Here is a 20350-nt window from a genome sequence, read left to right as displayed (position 1 = left end):
TTTCATATGATATTATAGAAAGTTGCTGGATTGTAATTAAAAGCACAATATTTATGTCGTGCTATCATCTGGTTTCTAGACGATGCAATTCGTTATTAATCCTAATTTTATTCACTTTTGATAGCGGTAACACTGAATTGTGTGTATAAAATGTATTGTTGAAATGTGAATTTATCACTGATAGAAAGTTATTTATGACATTTTTACCATTATTAATTACTATAAATGCTGCTGATAAGCAATAATTAAAACTACAAACATGTATAAAATTATATGAAATTTGAAGTGTAGAAATACTCAAAGTCGTAAAATTTGAAAATAGTTCGAAGAGAACTTCCTCCTGCTGTGTGTTTCGTTTTTTATTTTATTACTGTGGACATTATTATAGTTTAATATGTTGTCTAGACTATCTCGAGTTCACGTGTAAACGTTTTCGACTGGTTGTGGTGATCTGCTCAACGTCTGGAGAGAAGCCACCGTCGTCGTTGAAGAGTGAAGAGGACAAGGCAAGATGATTTAAGACTATTGTCAGCTGGTACGAGTCAGGCGGGTAGCTGGTGCTTGACCCTCACTATTAAAAATATTAATATAGGCATGCAAAGTAATTCGAGAATGTAAATATAAATATTATAACTAGATATTTATCATAATTTCCTCTCTTCGTTTAGAAGGGCGCACAAAGTGACGGGCAGCTGTTTGTCAGCTGGGTTCACATATTAATGATCACTTTGTAATTAGCCACTTTAGCCACCATGTAACATTGTGCATACTACCACTTTATAAAGTGCACTTTTTGCAAGAACACTGGATAAAATCATAATTATCGACCACATTTGCAATTAAGAAAACTCTTTAATAAGCAGATTTTAATGTTTCCAGAAGTCATAAAGTTTATTTACAACTTTATACTTGAAATATACGAGCTCTCATTACAAAGTGTCTAAAAAAAAATTCTTCACAGACTATGGACATAACAATGACAGAGGTATTTCATTCCAAAATTATGTTTCTTAAATGTTGGTTATTTATAATTCTGGGACTCATCATTAAGATAACTACATAGTTTTTAGTGGTAAAAGCTTGAGTCGTGTGCTCTTCCGGTTTCGTATAAGCGTAACAGTGTTTCCGTCCCAAGATTAATGCAGAGATAGCTCAATATCAGTCGGATAATCTTCAGTAATTTAAAGATAATATATATCATAGTCGAGTCGACTCTTTTGACAAATAACGTCCTGCATATCTTTCCATCACATATAATGATCCGTCTAAACGGACCACTCCATGCTGCGACTCAAAATATCACCAATAGTATATTATATCACAAGGTAGAGAAGAGATTTTTTTATAGCCGATCTGTATATTTCTTGAAAGAAATAATAAATGCGAAGCTATAAAAATCATCTCTACCGTGTTTTATATAAAAAAAAATTCACTATACTGGCACATTTATTACCCAGAAATACAACGGTGAAAAATATAACCCTACTTAATGGACATGTTGCCTCTGACGTAACATGTAACTACTATTTTTGTTAATTCATTATTACCTACAGTAATTAATAACTTATCTGAGTTATTAACTTAAATTGAAACTATTATTTTCTTTTTATCGTAAATAAAGTTATGTCTTTTTTGTACCTTTGCAACTATTAAAAGAATTTTCTAACTTTATAATATGACATATTTGTTAAAATAACAAAGAAATTGCAAAGAAAAAAGAAAAAAGTGTTAAAATTTGCCTCACTACCGATAGTATTTTAACATGAATTAAACACATTTGTTGTTCTGACAGTTTTGATATAGACAGAAGTATTAAAATTGGAGTTATTCTGATGTTTTTAATGAGGAAATTTATTAAGTCTTTTTAATTTGATTTTAAATGAATTTCATCTCGATATACTCGTACTTCCGTTAGTACTTGTGATAGTAATAGTTTTCAATAATAATATTTTAGAAATATTTGTATCAATGTAATATTATCCTGGTCTCTATTTATCTTTAAAGAAACATTACAAACATCAAGAAACTCTTCAAGTCTAAATTTGCGGCTAAAAACAATGAAATAAATGTACCTACATGTAATAGGTATACGCCAGCTTTCAGGGGGTCTGGAGCCTTAAAGCTCTTGCTCCATAATGAAAATGATGATATTGACTACTAGGAGAGACAAACAACTTTACGACTTCTCGACTACTACATATCTACTCGTAAATAATGGTACATTTTACAGGTAGTAGTGATTTTTTTTTAATCTTGAGCTCCAATTCAATAACGTTTTGATTTATAATAAAAATAGATTTCTTTTGAACCAAAATTCCCTTTAGCTTTGAGATAACAAAAATATTTGTGACTTTGTAATTAGATGAGTGCTAACTTTTATTGTCCAAACATACAGAGTGTTACAGAACTCGCATCCCAGAGAAAAATTTCAAGTAAGATAAGATACCAGGAACAAGAAAAAAAGTTTGTAAAAATTCTATCTGTCAAAAAATTTTGAGATTTATTTTTTAGCATTTAACCTATTTTTATGTCTATTCAATCTTGTAATTTTTTTTTATAATTATTTAGTAAAGGTACAAACATTTTGCCAATAAAAGCCAGAAGTAACATTAAACAGAGTTACAATTTGGGATACAGCTTCCTTGTTTCTTCTTCTAATAGCCTATAGCACAAAAAACTAGGAAAATTATTTTTCCAACAAAAATAAATAAGAGTCAAAATGCAAAATTTAAACGCTCATAACTTGGAAATTTTTATAGACAGAATTTTTTTAACATTTTTTTCATGTTCCTGGTATCTTACCTTACATGGGATTTTATCTCTGGGGCGAAAGTTCGGGCGCACCCTGTATACAAAGATGGTTTGATTAATTTATATTAATTCAAAGTTCTCAGAGATCTAATTAAAATCAGTTTTAAATTTAAAACAATTTGAAGATTATTAATTGTTTAAGTTAGTGAACTTTCTTCTCCAAGAAACCCAGTTACGGTACCAGCACTCTAATTATTTATTTATTACCATTCTTCAGCGTTCACTTCCGTTTTATTAACAATTAAAGCCACCCACGAACACGAAAAATTATTCCATTTGTTACCATACTAATCATGTATTGTAATCGCGGCGAATTTTGTTTAAAGCCCGGTGAGAATTCCGCGTTTCCACACGCTGGAATTCATGTTTAAAAATTAGTATATATTTTCGGGTTTCTAGCAATCTCTCATGTGGACCAAGCTTAATAATTGACGGCAGGTCGCGAGCTGCCATTATCATGGAATTATCGTTTCAGTTTAGACCGCGGGTTCATTAATTATTGGGGGAATTGGTGACAGGCTAGGTGAGGTGGTGGTGGCGGCGGCGGCAGCCTCCCGTGGGGGCGTGGTGCTAGCAGCATCTGCCACCGTATCGATCGGTGGTCGCAATGGCGCGACGCGTCTGCTGTCGTTCGGAAACGACAACCCACGTCAATTGCAAACCATCGCCCACATTCCGGAGCCTTATGCAAAGGAAGAAAAGAATAAGAAAAAAGAATGAAGCTAAAATAATATTTTCAAACGTTTTTGGTAAAAACTGACAAACACTCCTACAAATAAATTCTATTTTCCACTTCAACAGACGTGGTTTTGTAATTTGTAAAAACTAAAGACGTTAAACTACGTCCTTTTAAAAAAAAATTGAAGAAATGCACTACAGCTAGTAAATGGGAATTATCTTATTTAGACTACTTCCGCAATTACTTTTTCATAAGTACGAAAGATTCTTTACCTTTTAACACTGTCTCGTACCTATATGAAGCACAGTTTTAAAAGACAAATAAATATCTTTTCCATTCTCATAATTATGTTGAATAAGGAAATCATTTTAGTGCGATTTGGTTCTATTTGCCGTTACTTGAAGGAATAGCAACAGTAAATTAGTCACCATCTCCCATGTGAAATGAACGCCATTCTTTAAAATGTTGAAAACAAATCAGCCAAATATTATTTTGGTAATTATTCTAGTTTAAAGTGACCAACCGTCTTGATTTAGCCAGGACATGTTTAGGTTTTTATTGTCTTGACCTGTTTTACGTTTATGTCCTGATTTTCCCCAATTTAAGGATATACACATCTAAGTGGGCAGTTTTTGAGATTTTCATTTGTAGCGAAAACAAAGTGTCTTTCAAGTTAAAAAAAATTCTTTTCGTCGTCATTTCAAGTGGTCACTACAAAAAAACTCAACTGAAAGTAGAAACACTTAAAATCGCTTATAATAACCAAATAAAATACCTATTATAAATATTTCATATTATACCTGCTAAATATTAATTTGGCTTGCATAGATTTTTTTTAATATGTGCAGAGAATACGAGTAATGGAACTTTCAATGCAATTCATACAAAAAAAGATTGATATTAACACAAAACAATGAATTAATATGTAAATTGTTAGATAGGGTTATGAGATAGGTTATGTAGATTGTTAGATAGGGTCCAAAAATTAATGTTTTTCATGGCAATATTTTGCATCCTATGGGTATTCTTATATTATTACCTATACCTACTTAAATTTCTATACAGTTACATTGATAAGACCCGTTTTATTATTTTTTATTTTGTGTTTTGGATTTTTTTTTTTTTGATTAATGTATCCTGTTTTTAAATTTTCTGAAGTTGGTCACCTTAACTAATTTCAAAATAATTATTAAAAATATAAATTACTTATCTAAAAACATGGTAAATTTTTTACTATTCAACTTTGCCATTTAAGTATGTAGTTTATTTAATATACATATCAGGTAAACAGAAAGTATAGAACCAAACCTTTTAAACTATGATTTTTTGAAAAAACTAAGTAATTGGTGACGGATGATAAGCTATACTTATAAAAATGTGGACATTTCTCAAGAATACCTACAATTTTTCGATATTTTTGTTTTGTTTTTGAGGTTAAAAAGTGTTTAATTTTTTCAAATGACAACCCACTATGAAAGTTTTATGATCTAAGCACTACAACCATCTACATTTTATTCAATTGTTACAAAAAAATCATGTAAGTTTCACACCAACAACTTAACAACAAAACAATTTCATTATCAAAATACTCCTAATACTTTCTGAAGGCAAATAATAATTTTTAAAAAAGTTTGCCTCAATACTTTTTATTCACCTTGCATATTGTAGTTTCACGTTCTTCTTTTTAAATTTTTCAATTCTTCCTTAAAGCAACACAAAAACTAAAAATAATAAATAATACATCTCATGAGAAGTGCGCAAGCGCACTCGTCGGTCAAAATTCTCACTCGCGTATAATGATGCATTTCTATGACTTATAATATAATGTACTATTTTAAGTTTTAATTTGTTTTCATAAAACTAACCTACAAGTGAGTATGTGTAAAATAATGTCAAAGCTGGCTGTAAATTTTCGTTTGAAACGGCCCATTTGTCCATTTCTCCGCTGGAAATTTTAAAGGAAACGTATTGTTGGGCTCAAAACCTTAGAGGGTTAAAAATTCAAACGCAGTTGTCACAACACTAATTTCAAGGATAATATCCGAAAGTGACATTCTTCAGGACACCGTAATAAATTGAACAAGCCTTAAAATCGTATCGCAGCAGGCAGTGCATTTTCTAGAAAACCAAAATAACAATAGTTAAAGATAAGAATGAAAAATAAACAAAACTGAGTGATTGTAAAGAGAACAGCGGGTGGGTGTGCAATAAATCACACACTTCATCGCTAGCCAAGGTTTTGTGTGCTAGGTGGGTGGCTCAGACTAGATTTAACAAGTGTGTCCATTTACGACCAGTTTTGTCTCGGACATCCTCGGACGTGATGCACTTTTATTGCACTTTACATAAATATTGTCAATGTGACATCGTAAAAGTTAGAAAGCGATAAATCCATTCAGCACCCAAAGTGACCTACATGGAAGGTGGATTAACAATACTAACAATAGGGAGATAAAAAACACAAAATTTGGCCTTCGATAAATGCCACCACTAAGTTTATTGACCAATTAAAAATAATTTAATTAAGACTGAGGATTAAAAGTGTTTTGGTCAAGGTTTTCTCAGTCTAGAATCCGGGTGTATAATTGCAAAAAATGACCCCAATATTTCCATTTTAAATGGTCATAATAATTAGTCATAATTAAGCCGAGTTGGTGTAGCATTTTTGTTAGTTAATATTCACCGTTTCTATAATGTTACCGTTCTCTATTATCGCACTACTTCGATTACCATCGAAATTATAGAACAGGACTGCAGTATTATTATCTGTCTATTGGCAAAGTTTGCCGCTTTCGATATTAGCGTTCTCAATTATCGATGGGAACACGGACTAGCACACCTGTCACCGCAAAATGCGTCGATATAAAGCCGCCGCCGCCAACCACCCCCCGACTGTCACACTCAATCATGGCGGCGGCTTTGCCATGATTAATACATTATCATGCTGTTTGTTGATTTTTACAACTTTGAAAAATAAATGTGCAGCAGAATCTTATACACTTATAAGTCTTATCCTTCACATAAAATGGTCGTTTTTAAAATCAGTTTTTATTAATCAAAATAATTTTCGACAGCTCGAACACAGTTTTGTAAATGACAAAGAAGCTTATTTAAATCTTTACTGCAAAAGCACAGATTTCTAGAAGCAAAGAATCCACTCAAAGCATTTTATAACCGTTCTTGAAAATTTTTTCAGGAACACATTAGACCAGATTTTTGAAAACGAAAAAAACCAGTAAAAAAACCCAATGTAAAGTCTGTTTCTTTTTAAACAGTCTTAACGTTGACACCCCTAACAAATTCATTCATGGTAATTTTAACAAACGAAGTTGGCAGTCCCGGTTTTTGATTTAATTTATAAAAAAATGTCATTAAACTTCACCACATGAAAACTCAAAAACGGGGACAAATTGGGTATCGTAAACAGTTTTTCGAAATTTGAAGACAAAAAGTGTGCAAGCAGAAGTCAGAAGAAAATCACCGCTAAAATTTAGACGCAATTTGTAATGCATTCTCTAATTTATAGTAAGAAATTGATGAGAATATACAACATAAACATCAAAGAGAAAGAACACAATTAAATTAGTAAGTCTGGTTGCACCGTTTTTGAAGAACTAGTTGAAAAATTAACAATTTTGAAACTAAACTCGAGAGAGAATTTAGAAAATGCATCAAATTTGAGCTCATTTCAATAAATTACACAAAATTTATTGCCGATCTTCATAAACTCTGCTTGTATCTTTTGCTAAATATTTTTTTTCTATATACACACTCTTTTTCATTAAAGTTTTTGTAGTTAGAAACACATTTTGTCCGCAACATTGTACTTACTTGCAATTATAATACTGTGCGATCAAAAAAAAAAAATAAATTAGAGTAGGCGATGAAAGTCCTTCAGATGCCAATCCTGATTTTTGACATCAAATGTCAGCGGAAACTTTGACAAGTTTGCGTTTTATTCCTTTTTAGTGAAATAATGTTCACTTTAGAGCAGAAAATTTTTATTGCTGTACAAGACCAAAACGGTGAATGGTGATTTTCACTTTCAGTTTGTGTGGACAATTTCCAACCAGATTCTCAGCCAATGTGTTGCCAACTGTAGAATTTAATCGAGGCCTATACTCTAATTAATTTTTTTTTGATCGCACGGTATATTATTAGCACTAAATTTTGTCATTAGGTATTGATGTCTGTCCTCAGGTATTTGATTATAAGTCTTACAAAAAGCAAACAAGCACACAAGATTCATAAAAGTCAAAATTTTGATATCACAACATGAAAACATAACCATAATTTTTTAACAAAATTTCAACAGACAAAAACAAAAAAACAAACAAAATGTGTGGCTATGCAGATAAGCTGCTACCAACCTTTTTCACCAAAATTTTGACTTTGTAATTTCCATTTAAAAAAAAAACAAACTATAGTTTAAATCAAACTTTTTTAAATCAATGCTATGGTGTTTGTGTAAGTTTTTTTTCTAATTGCAAATTCTGTAAATTCTGATCCAAAACGTAATGTCGAAGCTGAAATGTAAACAGTTGGAGCAAAAATGTAGATTTTGTTGACTCGTGTTATTAAAAAACAATTTGTGTTATCATTGGGGGATCAAAAGGCGCGCAATTTACCGATTGAGTTATAAAAGATCTCATCTATAGGTAGGTATAGTATGTAGGCATGGGTTTGGAGTACAGGTGCCAAGATGGCTTCGATAGGCCCAGCAACTTAATTGCCGGATAACTCTATCACCATTGTTTATGGGACGTGGTTTTACTGCCGTAAAAGTGTTCGATTACATGCATAAGTACTCGCTTTTATGACAAGTCACTGTCCTATTATAAATTTTAGCTCGATTTCCAATATACCCGCACCACACACGGCGTCGGTGTTATTATTTGGCATTATTATTGTCTCTGTGTTTCTCTAAGACCCATTTAATTGGATCGGAATCAGAGTTCCATTTTGTAATTTTTGCGGGAAGTTGTAATAAGGTTGTCTAACAGAGGCGGAAAGCCGAGCGTGATTTGATTTAGAGGGAAACTGAGCCGTAATTAACTACGTAGCTCAGTGCAGAGAATTAGGGAGCCATTTCCAGACACATTTCCAGAGATATTTCTGCCTGAAGAGTATCTAATTCAGATCGGCTCTTGTTTCGGCCGCCCCTCGAGTTGTCTTCATTGATTTCCCTCCTGCTAAAGCTCACTAAATTGCTTTTTCCTCTTCCCCTGCCTCTTGTAAATACCGGATTCCGGAGGTAATTTATGGTCAAGGTGGAAGCTGCCCCCGGACAATTAATACTCGATACATCACCGGCATTGATTCCTGATCGACGATTACGTAAAAATTTGATACTTTCACGCATTGCGCCCGCACAATATTTTACATCTAGTAGCGACAGCCTGTGTAGGCTGCTGATTATATTTGAAATGTGTACAAATGTAACAAACACGTCGTTTGGGAGGACAGATGTGAACCCGGGACAATAGCAGTAACGAGGTGGCCCATAATATCTCACAATTCTTCCTACTTTCAACTATGCATTTAGTTTTTACAGCGTGTGTCTGTTGCTGATCATAAACTCTTAACCTAAGCTCTAGTTACGTCATTATTTAAACAGATAAAGCAACCACAATCGCGAAACTGTCACACAATGTCGAGTTGCAAAAAATGATAGAGATAAACTTTATGTCAACTGCAATATCAGCAAATGCAATTGTTGCTCCTAGTGAGAATTACTTTTTTTACAATCATATGTGAAGTTAAACCTCACACTTCGAAATCAATACGCAAAGTTAGTCATTTTTTTGTTAAGGGCACAGCAGTGCGAAAGTTGCTCATTTCACACACTGACGGCGTTTCACGCATATCTCAGGCTAGATAGAAGTATAACAACTACATTTGATGTATTTTAAAGAATTAAAAGGGCTTTAAACTTAATGTTGGTTTAAAATGTGAAATTTTTGTCAACTAGTCCGTAGTAATCAGCACATTCTAAATAATATTTAATTTAAAGCTCGTTTAAATTCGATTATGAAACTAGCCCTTAGCTAGTCCAAATTTCCAATTTTTTTAAATCAATAATACTCAAACCTTTACCTTCATCATACTTCAAATAAAATTTCGAAAGACGTTCAAATTAGGTAAATTCACAAGTGCTTTAAAATCAAATGCCGACAGTTTTTTTGGAGTCATTTTTAATCCATTGTACCTATTTTAAGAACGAAATTTTGTTTCGTTTTTAAGGTATGCAATTTTTTGTTTTAAAGTACATTGCAACAATCTATAAAAAAATCGAAAAAAATTGACTTTAGCTTAGATACAAGTTGTAATCCTTTGGCCATAGTCTTTGTCAAAAAAATATTTCAAAGTAGGTCGCCATTTAAAATAAATAATAAATTTTGCAGAACCCAAAAACAAATACAAATCTCCAAAAATTTATTCTTGAAAAACGATTACATTTTTATATTGAAATAAAAATTATTATCGATGGCTAAGCACATAATAATTGTATGTCCATTTATGGCATAAATTTACTTAATATGAAATTGTCAATGATGTAAATAATCATTAATATTTTGTAATTTTAAATTATTAAAATAAATTTCTCGAAATCGTAAATATTAGACATAGAATAATTGTGCGCTTAGCAATCGTTATCATCTTTCCACATTTTATTGCTAGTCTTTTTAGACGTGAGTCTAATAAGAATGCCAGAATGAGTAATTTTCAAAACTTCTTCAATCTAATCCATAATAATTAGAAAAACAAATTTTTAAAGTACAAAAGAAATACGCAAATTATAACCTAATATTTTTTTGATTGAAAATAATATTTGCTTAATTACCACTAGTAAAACTGTATTGTCATTTTAGTAAAGTATTTTTACTTACTTTAGACGAAAATATCACTTTTTATTACTAAAAATTCTTCATAATCTAATTTTATTACAAAAACTGAACTGTGACATTCTATATACCTAGTGTCGATTTTTCATAAGAAGAGTTTTATCCAAAAACATAAAAATATCGTACCTACCTATTATTAACGAAAACTCAGACAACGTGTTAACAAGGACTGAAGTAACTGGTAGCAGGTGTAAACAGTTTAATGTTATGTAAATGTTACAATCTTAAATCTGCATATGTTTCCTCATAATTCGAATTTACTGATAAAATTTATTTCAAAAGAAATATATCTTGTACCAAATTAAGACCTGGAAAAACAAACCATCCATTAAAAGTAAAAAGTCAGCTCGATGAATTAACAATAAATATTAAAAAAATTAAGAATGTAGATACTTTTAGCTTACAAAATATTGATAATAGTAGATTATGTTATTAAGGAGAAGAGTGATATATTAAGCTGAACATTTATTTTTCTGACCGTATTGAGGCAAATAATTCAGCTGAGCTACATACTTTATTCACAAACCTTTTTAGATGAATTATAAAAATGATGAGCAGGTATATTAAAATTAGTATACGCTTATAGGCTTAAAAATAAAACTTTTAACAAAGTAATCTAGACACAAAAGTGGCACTTTATTGCTAGACCTAAGTCTTAAAAAGGCCAATCTCCATTTTCATTGTTCTGAGATATAAATTGCGCAAGTTTTAAAAGCAATATGACTGTAATTTTAAATGGGCGAATAATAATGTGTGAATAACTCAACAACAGGAGACTGGCCTTTTTTGTATCTATCTAAATGAACTCGAAAATTTTATCGTGTTGATGATATCTCATATCAGTCATATCTCAAAATCGCTGAAAGTGGAGATTGGCCTTTTTAATACACCGATCCAGAATGACGTATCTTGTTTTTAATAATTAATTAATTAAATTAATAACACTAGAAGGTGGGAGTTAATAATTATACACAAAAGTAGATGTTATTGTTACAAAGAATAGTTTGTAGTTTCGTGTTACAAATGAAATAAGACTATATGCCCTCTCATAATTGGGCTATAAAAGTAAGTAATAAAAAGCATGAATTTAGTAGAATTGTGATAATTCCCGCCGAAATAAATTTGTTTGTGTATAGGTATCTGAAAAAAATCAGAATCCACCTTAAGCAGGGTTCTCCTGGTATGCACCTTTTTTATTATCAGCCTTTTAATCTGACATGTGTCATATATCTTTCTACCATTAAGTTCTCATTGTATAGAGGAAAGAACAGTCTTAGAAGGTTTTACGTTTGAGTTAACGCCAGATACGTGTGGAATATCATTAGACATTCGTTAACATATTTTCACCGATAAAAAACAAGGTTGTTTTCGGGAAATAAATAGAAATGTTAAAATAATCAATTCAAGTTTTGTCTTGCGTCGCGTTTATTAGCAAAGAATCATAAAAGCGTGTCGGCAATAGCACGGCTATTAGTAATTTACATTCGGTATTGTGTTTCGGAATTTATTTCGGTAATGATGCGAGACCTAATCATGACCGCAACTTATGGCTTGCCGATCCTAAATCAACACGTTGTTGTTTTCCGAAAAGTTCTTTGCCGACCCGCTGAGCTGCTTATTCGAAATGTCATACGTGTCAAGTTTTAAGACCGAAATGAATGACCACTCGACTCCAAGATGCTAGTTCTACGGTTTCTTCATCACAATTATAAGTTTTTGCAAAGCCAAAGGTACTCTTGCGTAAGTGATGGCTACCGTTGCGAGACGTAATAATACTAATTTCTTCTCGAAAGTGTTAACAAAAAATGAGGAATACTGTAATAAATAAGTAGGAAAAAGCGACGAGGTTTAATGATGAAAACCAGTGAGCGGATGCGACGATATACTTTACAATTGACCGACAGTTGGGGCTTACACGCGATCTGATCATCAACTATGCGACATTTGTATAACGCCAACTTTGTATATTTACACCCGGTGAGTCGCTTAGAATAATTGAGGGACACTCGAAATTACGAGTAATGCAGGACCAGAGCTTTATTTACGTTTTTTTTGGTGCCCGAACACAAATTACCAAAAATTGACTATCCGACACTTTCTTCAACACTCCACTACAGCTGACTCTATTCGATTAACTTTCAAGTTTCAAAAATTGAAATGCTATACTTTTACCAAATTTATTCTCAGATTAAGCTTTAGGTTTATATTCTTTAATGCTAGTAAAAAATAAAAAAATGTTTAAGCTGTTTTAATTACCACATCTTATTTATTAATTAGGTGTGTAGGTATATTAAAGATGACCTAAGCAAAATAAACTTTGGATAAACACACCTTTCAACACCTTGAAATAAATTTACCATCAAATGAGATGATGATGAAATTGCTTTTTCTTAGAAAAATCAAAGTTACATTTTATCTAAAATTGGGTTCTAGATTTAGTAACTAAATAAAAATTTGTAAAATACGTAATTATGTATTTTAAATAATGTTAATTAACAGTCTTTTGTTGAAGTAGTAAAAAAAATTAAACTATTTTGGTATTCCTATGTAACAACACTTCTGACGCATTAAACGAAATTGTTCTAATGGAATTTTATGGTTAATTTTTTGACGTTTCGAAAAACCAATAGAAACATTCAATTTTAGTCATTTGTGTCTCTTTTAGCCAATCAAAACAAAATTATAGCGGAAATTTTCCACTTACAAAATTGCCGTAAAAGAGAACAATTTTTTTTTTATTTGACGTCTGATTTTTGATTGTAAACGTTAAAAAATAAATCCGTCAAATACCATAAGGGACTTGTTATTTGATGATATAATTCCTTTTATCTGCAAACGTCAGAAAAATGATGCTTTTATGACTAAATGACACAAGTAAAAGTTTTACTTTTCAGCCATGTAGTAAAAACACTGTTTTTCGCCTAAGCGTTTTTCACTTTTACCTAACATTTACTATGACATTTACCAATGTTTGTCTTTCTTGTCTCTTTCGCTGCTTCAGGAATCATGGTGTAGATTATCAGCATTCGACATTTTGAACCACTATAAACTATTTACACTAGTTATTCATTTTATTATTTTATTTTGGTCATTTATTTCATAATTATTGTGTTGCTCTTTTCTCCCCCATCTGAATCGATTGCAAATAGTATGTGTTATTTGGAGTAAAAGTACAGGTTTATGTGGCTCAGTTGAATCATTAAACGTTAAAATAAACGTTCAGCTTTGGCACATAAACTATCATTTTAACTCCTAATAACATAATATACTATTTTTTATGAATAACAAATTAAAGATTCTAACCACGATAAAAACTTAGTAAAGTCCTTGTAATAAAAATAACATTGTATAGTGATACACATTCATGCATAAAGTAAATATTAAAATAAACAAAGAAATAAAAAATAAAACAAATTAATACATCTAGTACAAAAGTACGTAATTCGTTCAAAAATTCGTCATAAAAAGTATAAATGAACGATAGAATTCATATTCACATATCGTAATTTAAAATATATATCGAGTAAGTAAAAATATACAGCGTAATTCAAAAAGACCGTACAACCACTTGTATAAATTACTTTCAAAATTGCAAACACAAATGTTGTATCAATTTTCCATAGTAGTTCTAACTCTCCAAAAGTGTAATATTAATATTAAATTTTTATTAATTAGAGAAAATCATTTTGTGTTTTTTAGTAAAAAAGTTAAAACATGCGTCTAAAATATTAAAAAATAAATGAAATGTGCATAAAACCCCTGTCAAATTTAGAGATTTTCTCAAGAGGTAAAGTTTGCAACATCAAATCAAAAATTTGTTCGTTTTTATAGTAACAAACGTTTCAAATTATAGAGTGCAGACATAAGGTGGTTCAAAATATACTGCAGCGTTACCAATTTGTGCTATCTTTAAATATTCCTAGTTTCAAAATCACGCGACCTAAAAAAATTATAAAAGCAAATCTGAGCTTCTGCAAGTAGTCATACGAGTAAAGCTCGTATCCATAAACATTAAATTTTAACGACCTAGGCTATTATTGTTCTCATAACAAGCATGAAGGCAGTGCAGATATGATCGAATAACAATCAAGTAACACAAAAAACATTTAAAAATTTATATGCAATAAGAATCATAGACACCAACCCACTTTATCACCAGAAATTATTTTTATGTATACGGAATATTTCAGAAATAAGTTGCAATACAAACTATAGCTATGAATGCTGATGTTTTTAAACTAATGTTAAATAGTTTTCGAACTTTAATTTCTTTGACAAAATACTCTTTTTTAATATTTATTACCCAAAATCTATAAATTTTGTATAACTACCTATACATTTTTGACAATTTTATTTTTACCAACTCACTGCAACACGCGGTGTAGATATTGATGTTAAACTTTTTTTAGTTATTTTTTATAATACATATTGTAATTTCATCATCAATGAATAATAGTGAAGATTATTTAATGTTGTAAAAGAATACAAATAAAAATTTTCATAACATAAACAAATTCTTTTTTTGCGTAATTTATTTTGTTATTTAACCAAATAGCTCTTATAATTCCAACGTCGCAACTGTGGACATTTAAATTTTTCCACGCTGATAGATGATATTTACTTGTTATTTATTCTACGAGTTTGAGTGTAAATCGGACGCATTATTTCACCGAATGGATTTTTAAACCACGAGTGTAACGAGTGGTTTATCATCCACGAGGTGGAATAAAGCATCCGATTCACACTCAAATAATCTGACGTTTTGTATTGAGAAATGCCAAACAGTTGTCAAAACTTCCTTACACGGGAGAAAAACAGTAAATTTTGACAGTGTCGAAGAATAAAAATATGTTTCTACATTGTTGTAAAATCGTCAATGCGTAAAATTTTTTTTTCTTTTTCTACATTATTCCTGTTCAAAGAACATGCCCAAGTAAAAAAATTAAGTGGTAATTGTTGTAACGCCACCTTATGTAAGAGATATTATAATTATAAATGTATTAAAAATGTACAAGTGTTAACCTCCCTTGTACAAACCTTATCACAAAAAAATGTAATTTACGCACGTGTTTGCGTATTTTTATCAAAATATTTGTCTTTGCGATAATTTTACACTAATAAAGATGTTATCCTGTAATTAATAACAAGTAAAGGTTAAAACAGCGAATATAGAATGTCTGTTATCAGAGTAATGGCCAGGAAAGTGTGTACTTATGTATTGTCCATACTATTTATCACATCTACTTAACTTTTTTCAGTATTACAGTAATTAGCGTTATTGTTAGGAGTCAGTTGTTGTATATGCAATTGCATCGTGTTTGATCCGTTGGAACAGCTTGCGTGCAGTTTTTCATCATATGTATCCGTTTAAACTTCTTTGTTCATTGTAAGCAGTCATTCAACCGCAAAATTGCTAAATTATTTGCGAACATCATTAAGGATGCAGTCACAGATTCCTATAGAAAGCAGCCGTAAAATCAAGCAACAACAATGTTTATCGAATTTAGATTGCTCTTACAAGGTTTCAGTTTCGCGATTAGTTCCTATTTGAATTAATCAAGCTCGTAATTGCTCCGTTCTGATGGCTTAAGCCGATAATGTCGATGTTACAAGTCAATAAATAGAATCAACCCCATGGTACATGAATAGGAAGTTGATTGTGATGTAACAAGGGTCCACCCCCTCCCTATCATCACAAGTGGCCCTCTAACGCCTCTATAAATCCGATAAATATTTTATCGGACAAATTGCCCAATTAAAAGGGGAAAATATGAATCAAATGATTGGAGAAAAAAGTCGTATCATTAGAGAAAACAATCTAATTAAATTGGACTGTGCACGAGCAGCTACTGGCCTCATCTCATCATTACTCCAACAATGGTGGCAACGTTCCGGAACAAAATCTTCGCTCTTGTTCACGCCACTATACTCCAGTAATTTTCTCGAACTTGTTACGCATTTGATGTGAAAATGGCTACCTACCTCCCAGTTTTGGTGATGATCATTTCCGTTCCAAGATCGTGGAATTTGTCCCAGAGGTCTTTGGTTTCGAGATGACATTCGACGTTGAGCAACTCGTCGCAGTTGCACGATATTTTTGCTTTCGAATTGGGTTTTTCTTGGACTATGTCGGGGGATTCCCGGTCTAAATCGGCCGGTTCCGAACCACAATCTGAAATTGCGGGAGATTGTCGAAGTTTGGGTTTTGAAATTCTCGCGGATTCGCTGTCCGAACATTCCTCCACGTCAACTTCTATATCATCGTCCTCCAAGGGATCCTCGATGTCGGGTGAGCTGGATCGTGAAGCGGCACCTGGAAAGTTCACTCAAATCAGGGCTTGATCGTGATAGGGAAGTGTTAATCCAGCCATGCATTTTTTTTAAACTAGTCCAATTCATATGTACAGGGTGTCTAAAAAAATGTTGTAATTCCCTAAGTCAAAATAATTAAAAAGTTCCTATGTCCGGAAATGCTTCCTGAAGATGGCAGGAAAAAAGCCTTTTTTTTCTTCAATTATTTTAGTGATTGATAAATATAAATTTACAAAAGTTTGCATCCAGAGTAATTTTGACGCTGAATCAAAAATTGTGTAATCTAAATAGAAGCGGAGGCACTGAGTTTAATCTATTTAAGACGTAAAATTTTAGTGTGGAAAATATATTTGAATTTTTGTAACAAATTCAAACTCCGTATTTAATTTTTTTCAAAAAATATTTATTATGTTACTTTTCTACGACGCGACGCACCTTTTCCCGAAAAACGAGATTTTTTATAATACGCGCACCGGCCTTACGATAATTCTGAAAATCAAGCCCCATAATGTATTTTCATATAAGGTTCGATCGATCTAGGTCTATAAGGAAGCATTTGTGGACTCATGTTAGTAAAAACTTTTTTTCTTATTTTGACCTAGAAAATCATCCCCCAAAATCTTGCAATCTTTTTTTCCGAAAACCCTGTAAATACAAATTTCCAATTTAGTTTTAAATTTCAGAAAATATACAAGGTGTGTCAGAACTTGCGCCCCAGGAAAAATTTCAAGTAAGATAAAATACATGGAAAAAATGTTTAAAAAATTCGACCTGAAGAAAAATTTTGACATTTTTTATTTCTATTATATTCCGTTAATGATACTGATGATTTTGTATATGTTTTTATATAATTATTTAGTAAAGGTACAAAAATTTTGCCAATAGAAACCACAAATAACATTAAGCAAAGCTACAATTTAGGATACAGCTTCCTTGTTTCCTTTTCTAATAGCCTGTGGCAAAAAAACTTAGAAAATCATTTTTCCAACAGAAATAGAGTGCAAAATTTAAACTTTCACAACTTCAAAGTTTTATAGATGGAATTTTTTAAAACATTTTTCCCATGTTCTCTGGGAGTGAGAGTGGCACAGCCTGTATTTTTCTTTAATGCAAAGTACACATATGATTGTCTAAAATTTTTGAATAAGCAAGTATCTTCCAATTTGTGTAGTAAAATTAAATAAAATTACATGCCACTAAGTCCATTATCTAGTAATACAGCGTGGTTATAATAATTGCCGTAATACAATTAAACTGATAGGTACAAATGATTGAACATCAAGAAACAGAAATTGAAGAATTAGGTTTTGTTAGTCATAAAACAATTTCAATTAGACAATAACTTGTTCTTACATGCGAATGATATCACTTATGCATGAAACAGAAATCAAAATAATGGTTTTCAATTATTTCATGTCTTGGTAAAGTGAAAATGTAATTTTGCAATTCCGTTTGAGAAAATATTAATTATGAACTGTTATAACCGCACCTCTCTTATTATTTATCCCTAATGTCCCATTTTGTTACGGAATAAAAATATGTAATTATTGTTAAACTCAGAAAAATATAGAAAAAAAAGACATGAATACCTCTTTATTTATATAGTTAAATACCAACACGTATTTTTTTTAATATTTTTTTTTACTACTGGTATACATATTCTCATACCTATTCAGTTGAAGTAATTTACGCTTTTTCAAATTTTAGTTTTTTATAGCTTTGTTCACCACCATATGCATAAAAATTGAATAATTACATCCATTCATCATTAATATTGAGACATATTTTAATAAATAGTAAAAGTATACGTAAAAAATGTCGTAAAAGTTGATGACTGCCACATAAATCCTGTTTGACGGGTTTATTTTTAAAATTTAATAAGGGTAATAATTTTGAAAAACTTGACTGTATGAAACAATTTGTCTGTAACTGATAATTAGATACTTTTAATCGATTAATTTATTAAAATAGTGTAGATAATTACTTGCAAGTACAAAATTCCTTTTTAGTAGTTTGTTAACTTTAATAGAGGTTCTGGGATTGTTAATCAAGTTTAATCTTCATAGGTATCATACACTAATTATCAGTTAATTACTTCGTGGAGTAATAAAAATAAAATAGGTGATAATTAGCTATTAGAGGTTTGTTAGGAAATATTTACACCATCGGTGTCTTGCAAACGACAACTACTTTTTAATTTAAACTGAAACAACATTTAGAGAATATGTAAAAATATCATATTTTGTGACCACTATTATTATAGTATAATCTTCACAAAAACTTTGATATTGTTTATAAATAAATAAAATTGCCCTAAACAAAAACCCCACTAACACGTGGACATTGACACTCAGAAACAATTTTGTAGATTTTACAAGTCTAAGTAATATTCTTTATTAAAAATCGATTTTCTATATTATTGAAACTTGGCGCAGTCGCAAATTTTTTTATCATGTTTTTTGAAACTACGAGTTTTCTTTAAATTAAGTTTATTGTTTAACTCTCAAATTAGAAACAAACAATTAAACTACATATTCGAATGAATTAAAAATCTTTTTTTAAGGAAAATCAATTATTACATCCACTGTTTTACCTCAAATTAACAAAAACGGAATTGAAAAATGGAGAGACAATTTATTAGGAATCGTTTATTAGTATAGTTTGAAAATTTGGTGAAATAGAGGCGTTTTTTATTGTAAATATAATATGGGAGGAATATTTTAAATGCAAAGGTAGCAACAAAGCTTCTTTCTTTTTGTAAAATGGAAGCTTGTACAGTTTAGCCAGTACAAATATCATAAGTAATAACAAATGTCAACAATAAAAAGTGACATAGACATTAAGTACACTTTACTGCCTATCGCAATCATAATTTGTTAGGTTTATTAGAACCCTGAATGTCACGACTACCTACATCAGTTTAAATTTTGTTCTTAAGTGAAATTATTAAAGTAAGACCAAGGTGTAGCAATAAAAATTGTAATGAGGTCAATAAAACAAAGTCGGAGGCTAGGTAATGAGGTACAATTGGTTGAACTGACCGTCGCCTGGCAGTTCTCTGGCGTCGGCGTCCGGCGGCGCGACGGCTCCTCTGGCCATAATCGCGGCGATGGAAAAGTCAGTGGCGCGCGTCTTCGCCGTGGGCACAAGCAACCCAGCGGCTGCACTTTCCTCGGGCATCGCACCGAGTAGCATCACAAACACTGGAAAGTCACAAGTCACAAAGAACCCATGCACCGTCAGTCAACAACACATGTCCAGTACAACTGGTACCCACTGAAAGACTGACTGGTCGGGGCCGCGGACCGGCGGCGCTGCAAAAGGGGGCGTTCCTCGGGGCGGGGCTTTCGGAGGCGTGGAGGGTTGTGTGTGTGGTCTGCTATCAGTTTCGCGTGACTTGAGCTATCAATCAGAGGCTGTGGTAGCAGTGGCGACATAGTCTGTAGACAGGCCACTTGATATCACTCCCCGGATTCCCTGGGCCACCCACCGGTCACCGCCGGCAATCGCCAACCCGGCCATTGCTGCCCATTATAAGCATGTACTCCACTCATTCAATAGTCCTACTATTCATTCCGCTGACGCTGACGCCTGTCTCACGCACGTCAATTATTACACACATTGCCAGATGCGCATTCTACTG

At 31.8% G+C, this 20350-nt stretch overlaps 1 protein-coding gene across 1 annotated transcript in view; it reads right to left on the bottom strand.

Annotated features, from left to right (window-relative positions):
- Positions 1-20144, bottom strand: part of LOC123012812 (T-box transcription factor TBX20-like) — a 41674-nt gene extending 21530 nt beyond the window's left edge. Inside the window, 4 exon segments of the mRNA XM_044410961.1 lie at positions 16378-16708; positions 19749-19935; positions 19937-20044; positions 20046-20144. Of these exon segments, the coding sequence (XP_044266896.1) occupies positions 16378-16708; positions 19749-19935; positions 19937-20044; positions 20046-20144 (725 nt within the window).
- Between the last annotated feature and the right edge of the window lie 206 nt (positions 20145-20350).

The sequence above is a fragment of the Tribolium madens genome, unplaced genomic scaffold, assembly GCF_015345945.1.
Source record: "Tribolium madens isolate multiple individuals breed KSU strain unplaced genomic scaffold, Tmad_KSU_1.1 Scaffold_96;HRSCAF=242;Tcas5.2_LG5, whole genome shotgun sequence".
Taxonomy (NCBI): Eukaryota; Metazoa; Arthropoda; class Insecta; order Coleoptera; family Tenebrionidae; genus Tribolium; species Tribolium madens.
The sequence above is the reverse complement of the archived record's forward strand: the minus strand, read 5'-3'. Positions and strand labels throughout refer to the sequence as shown.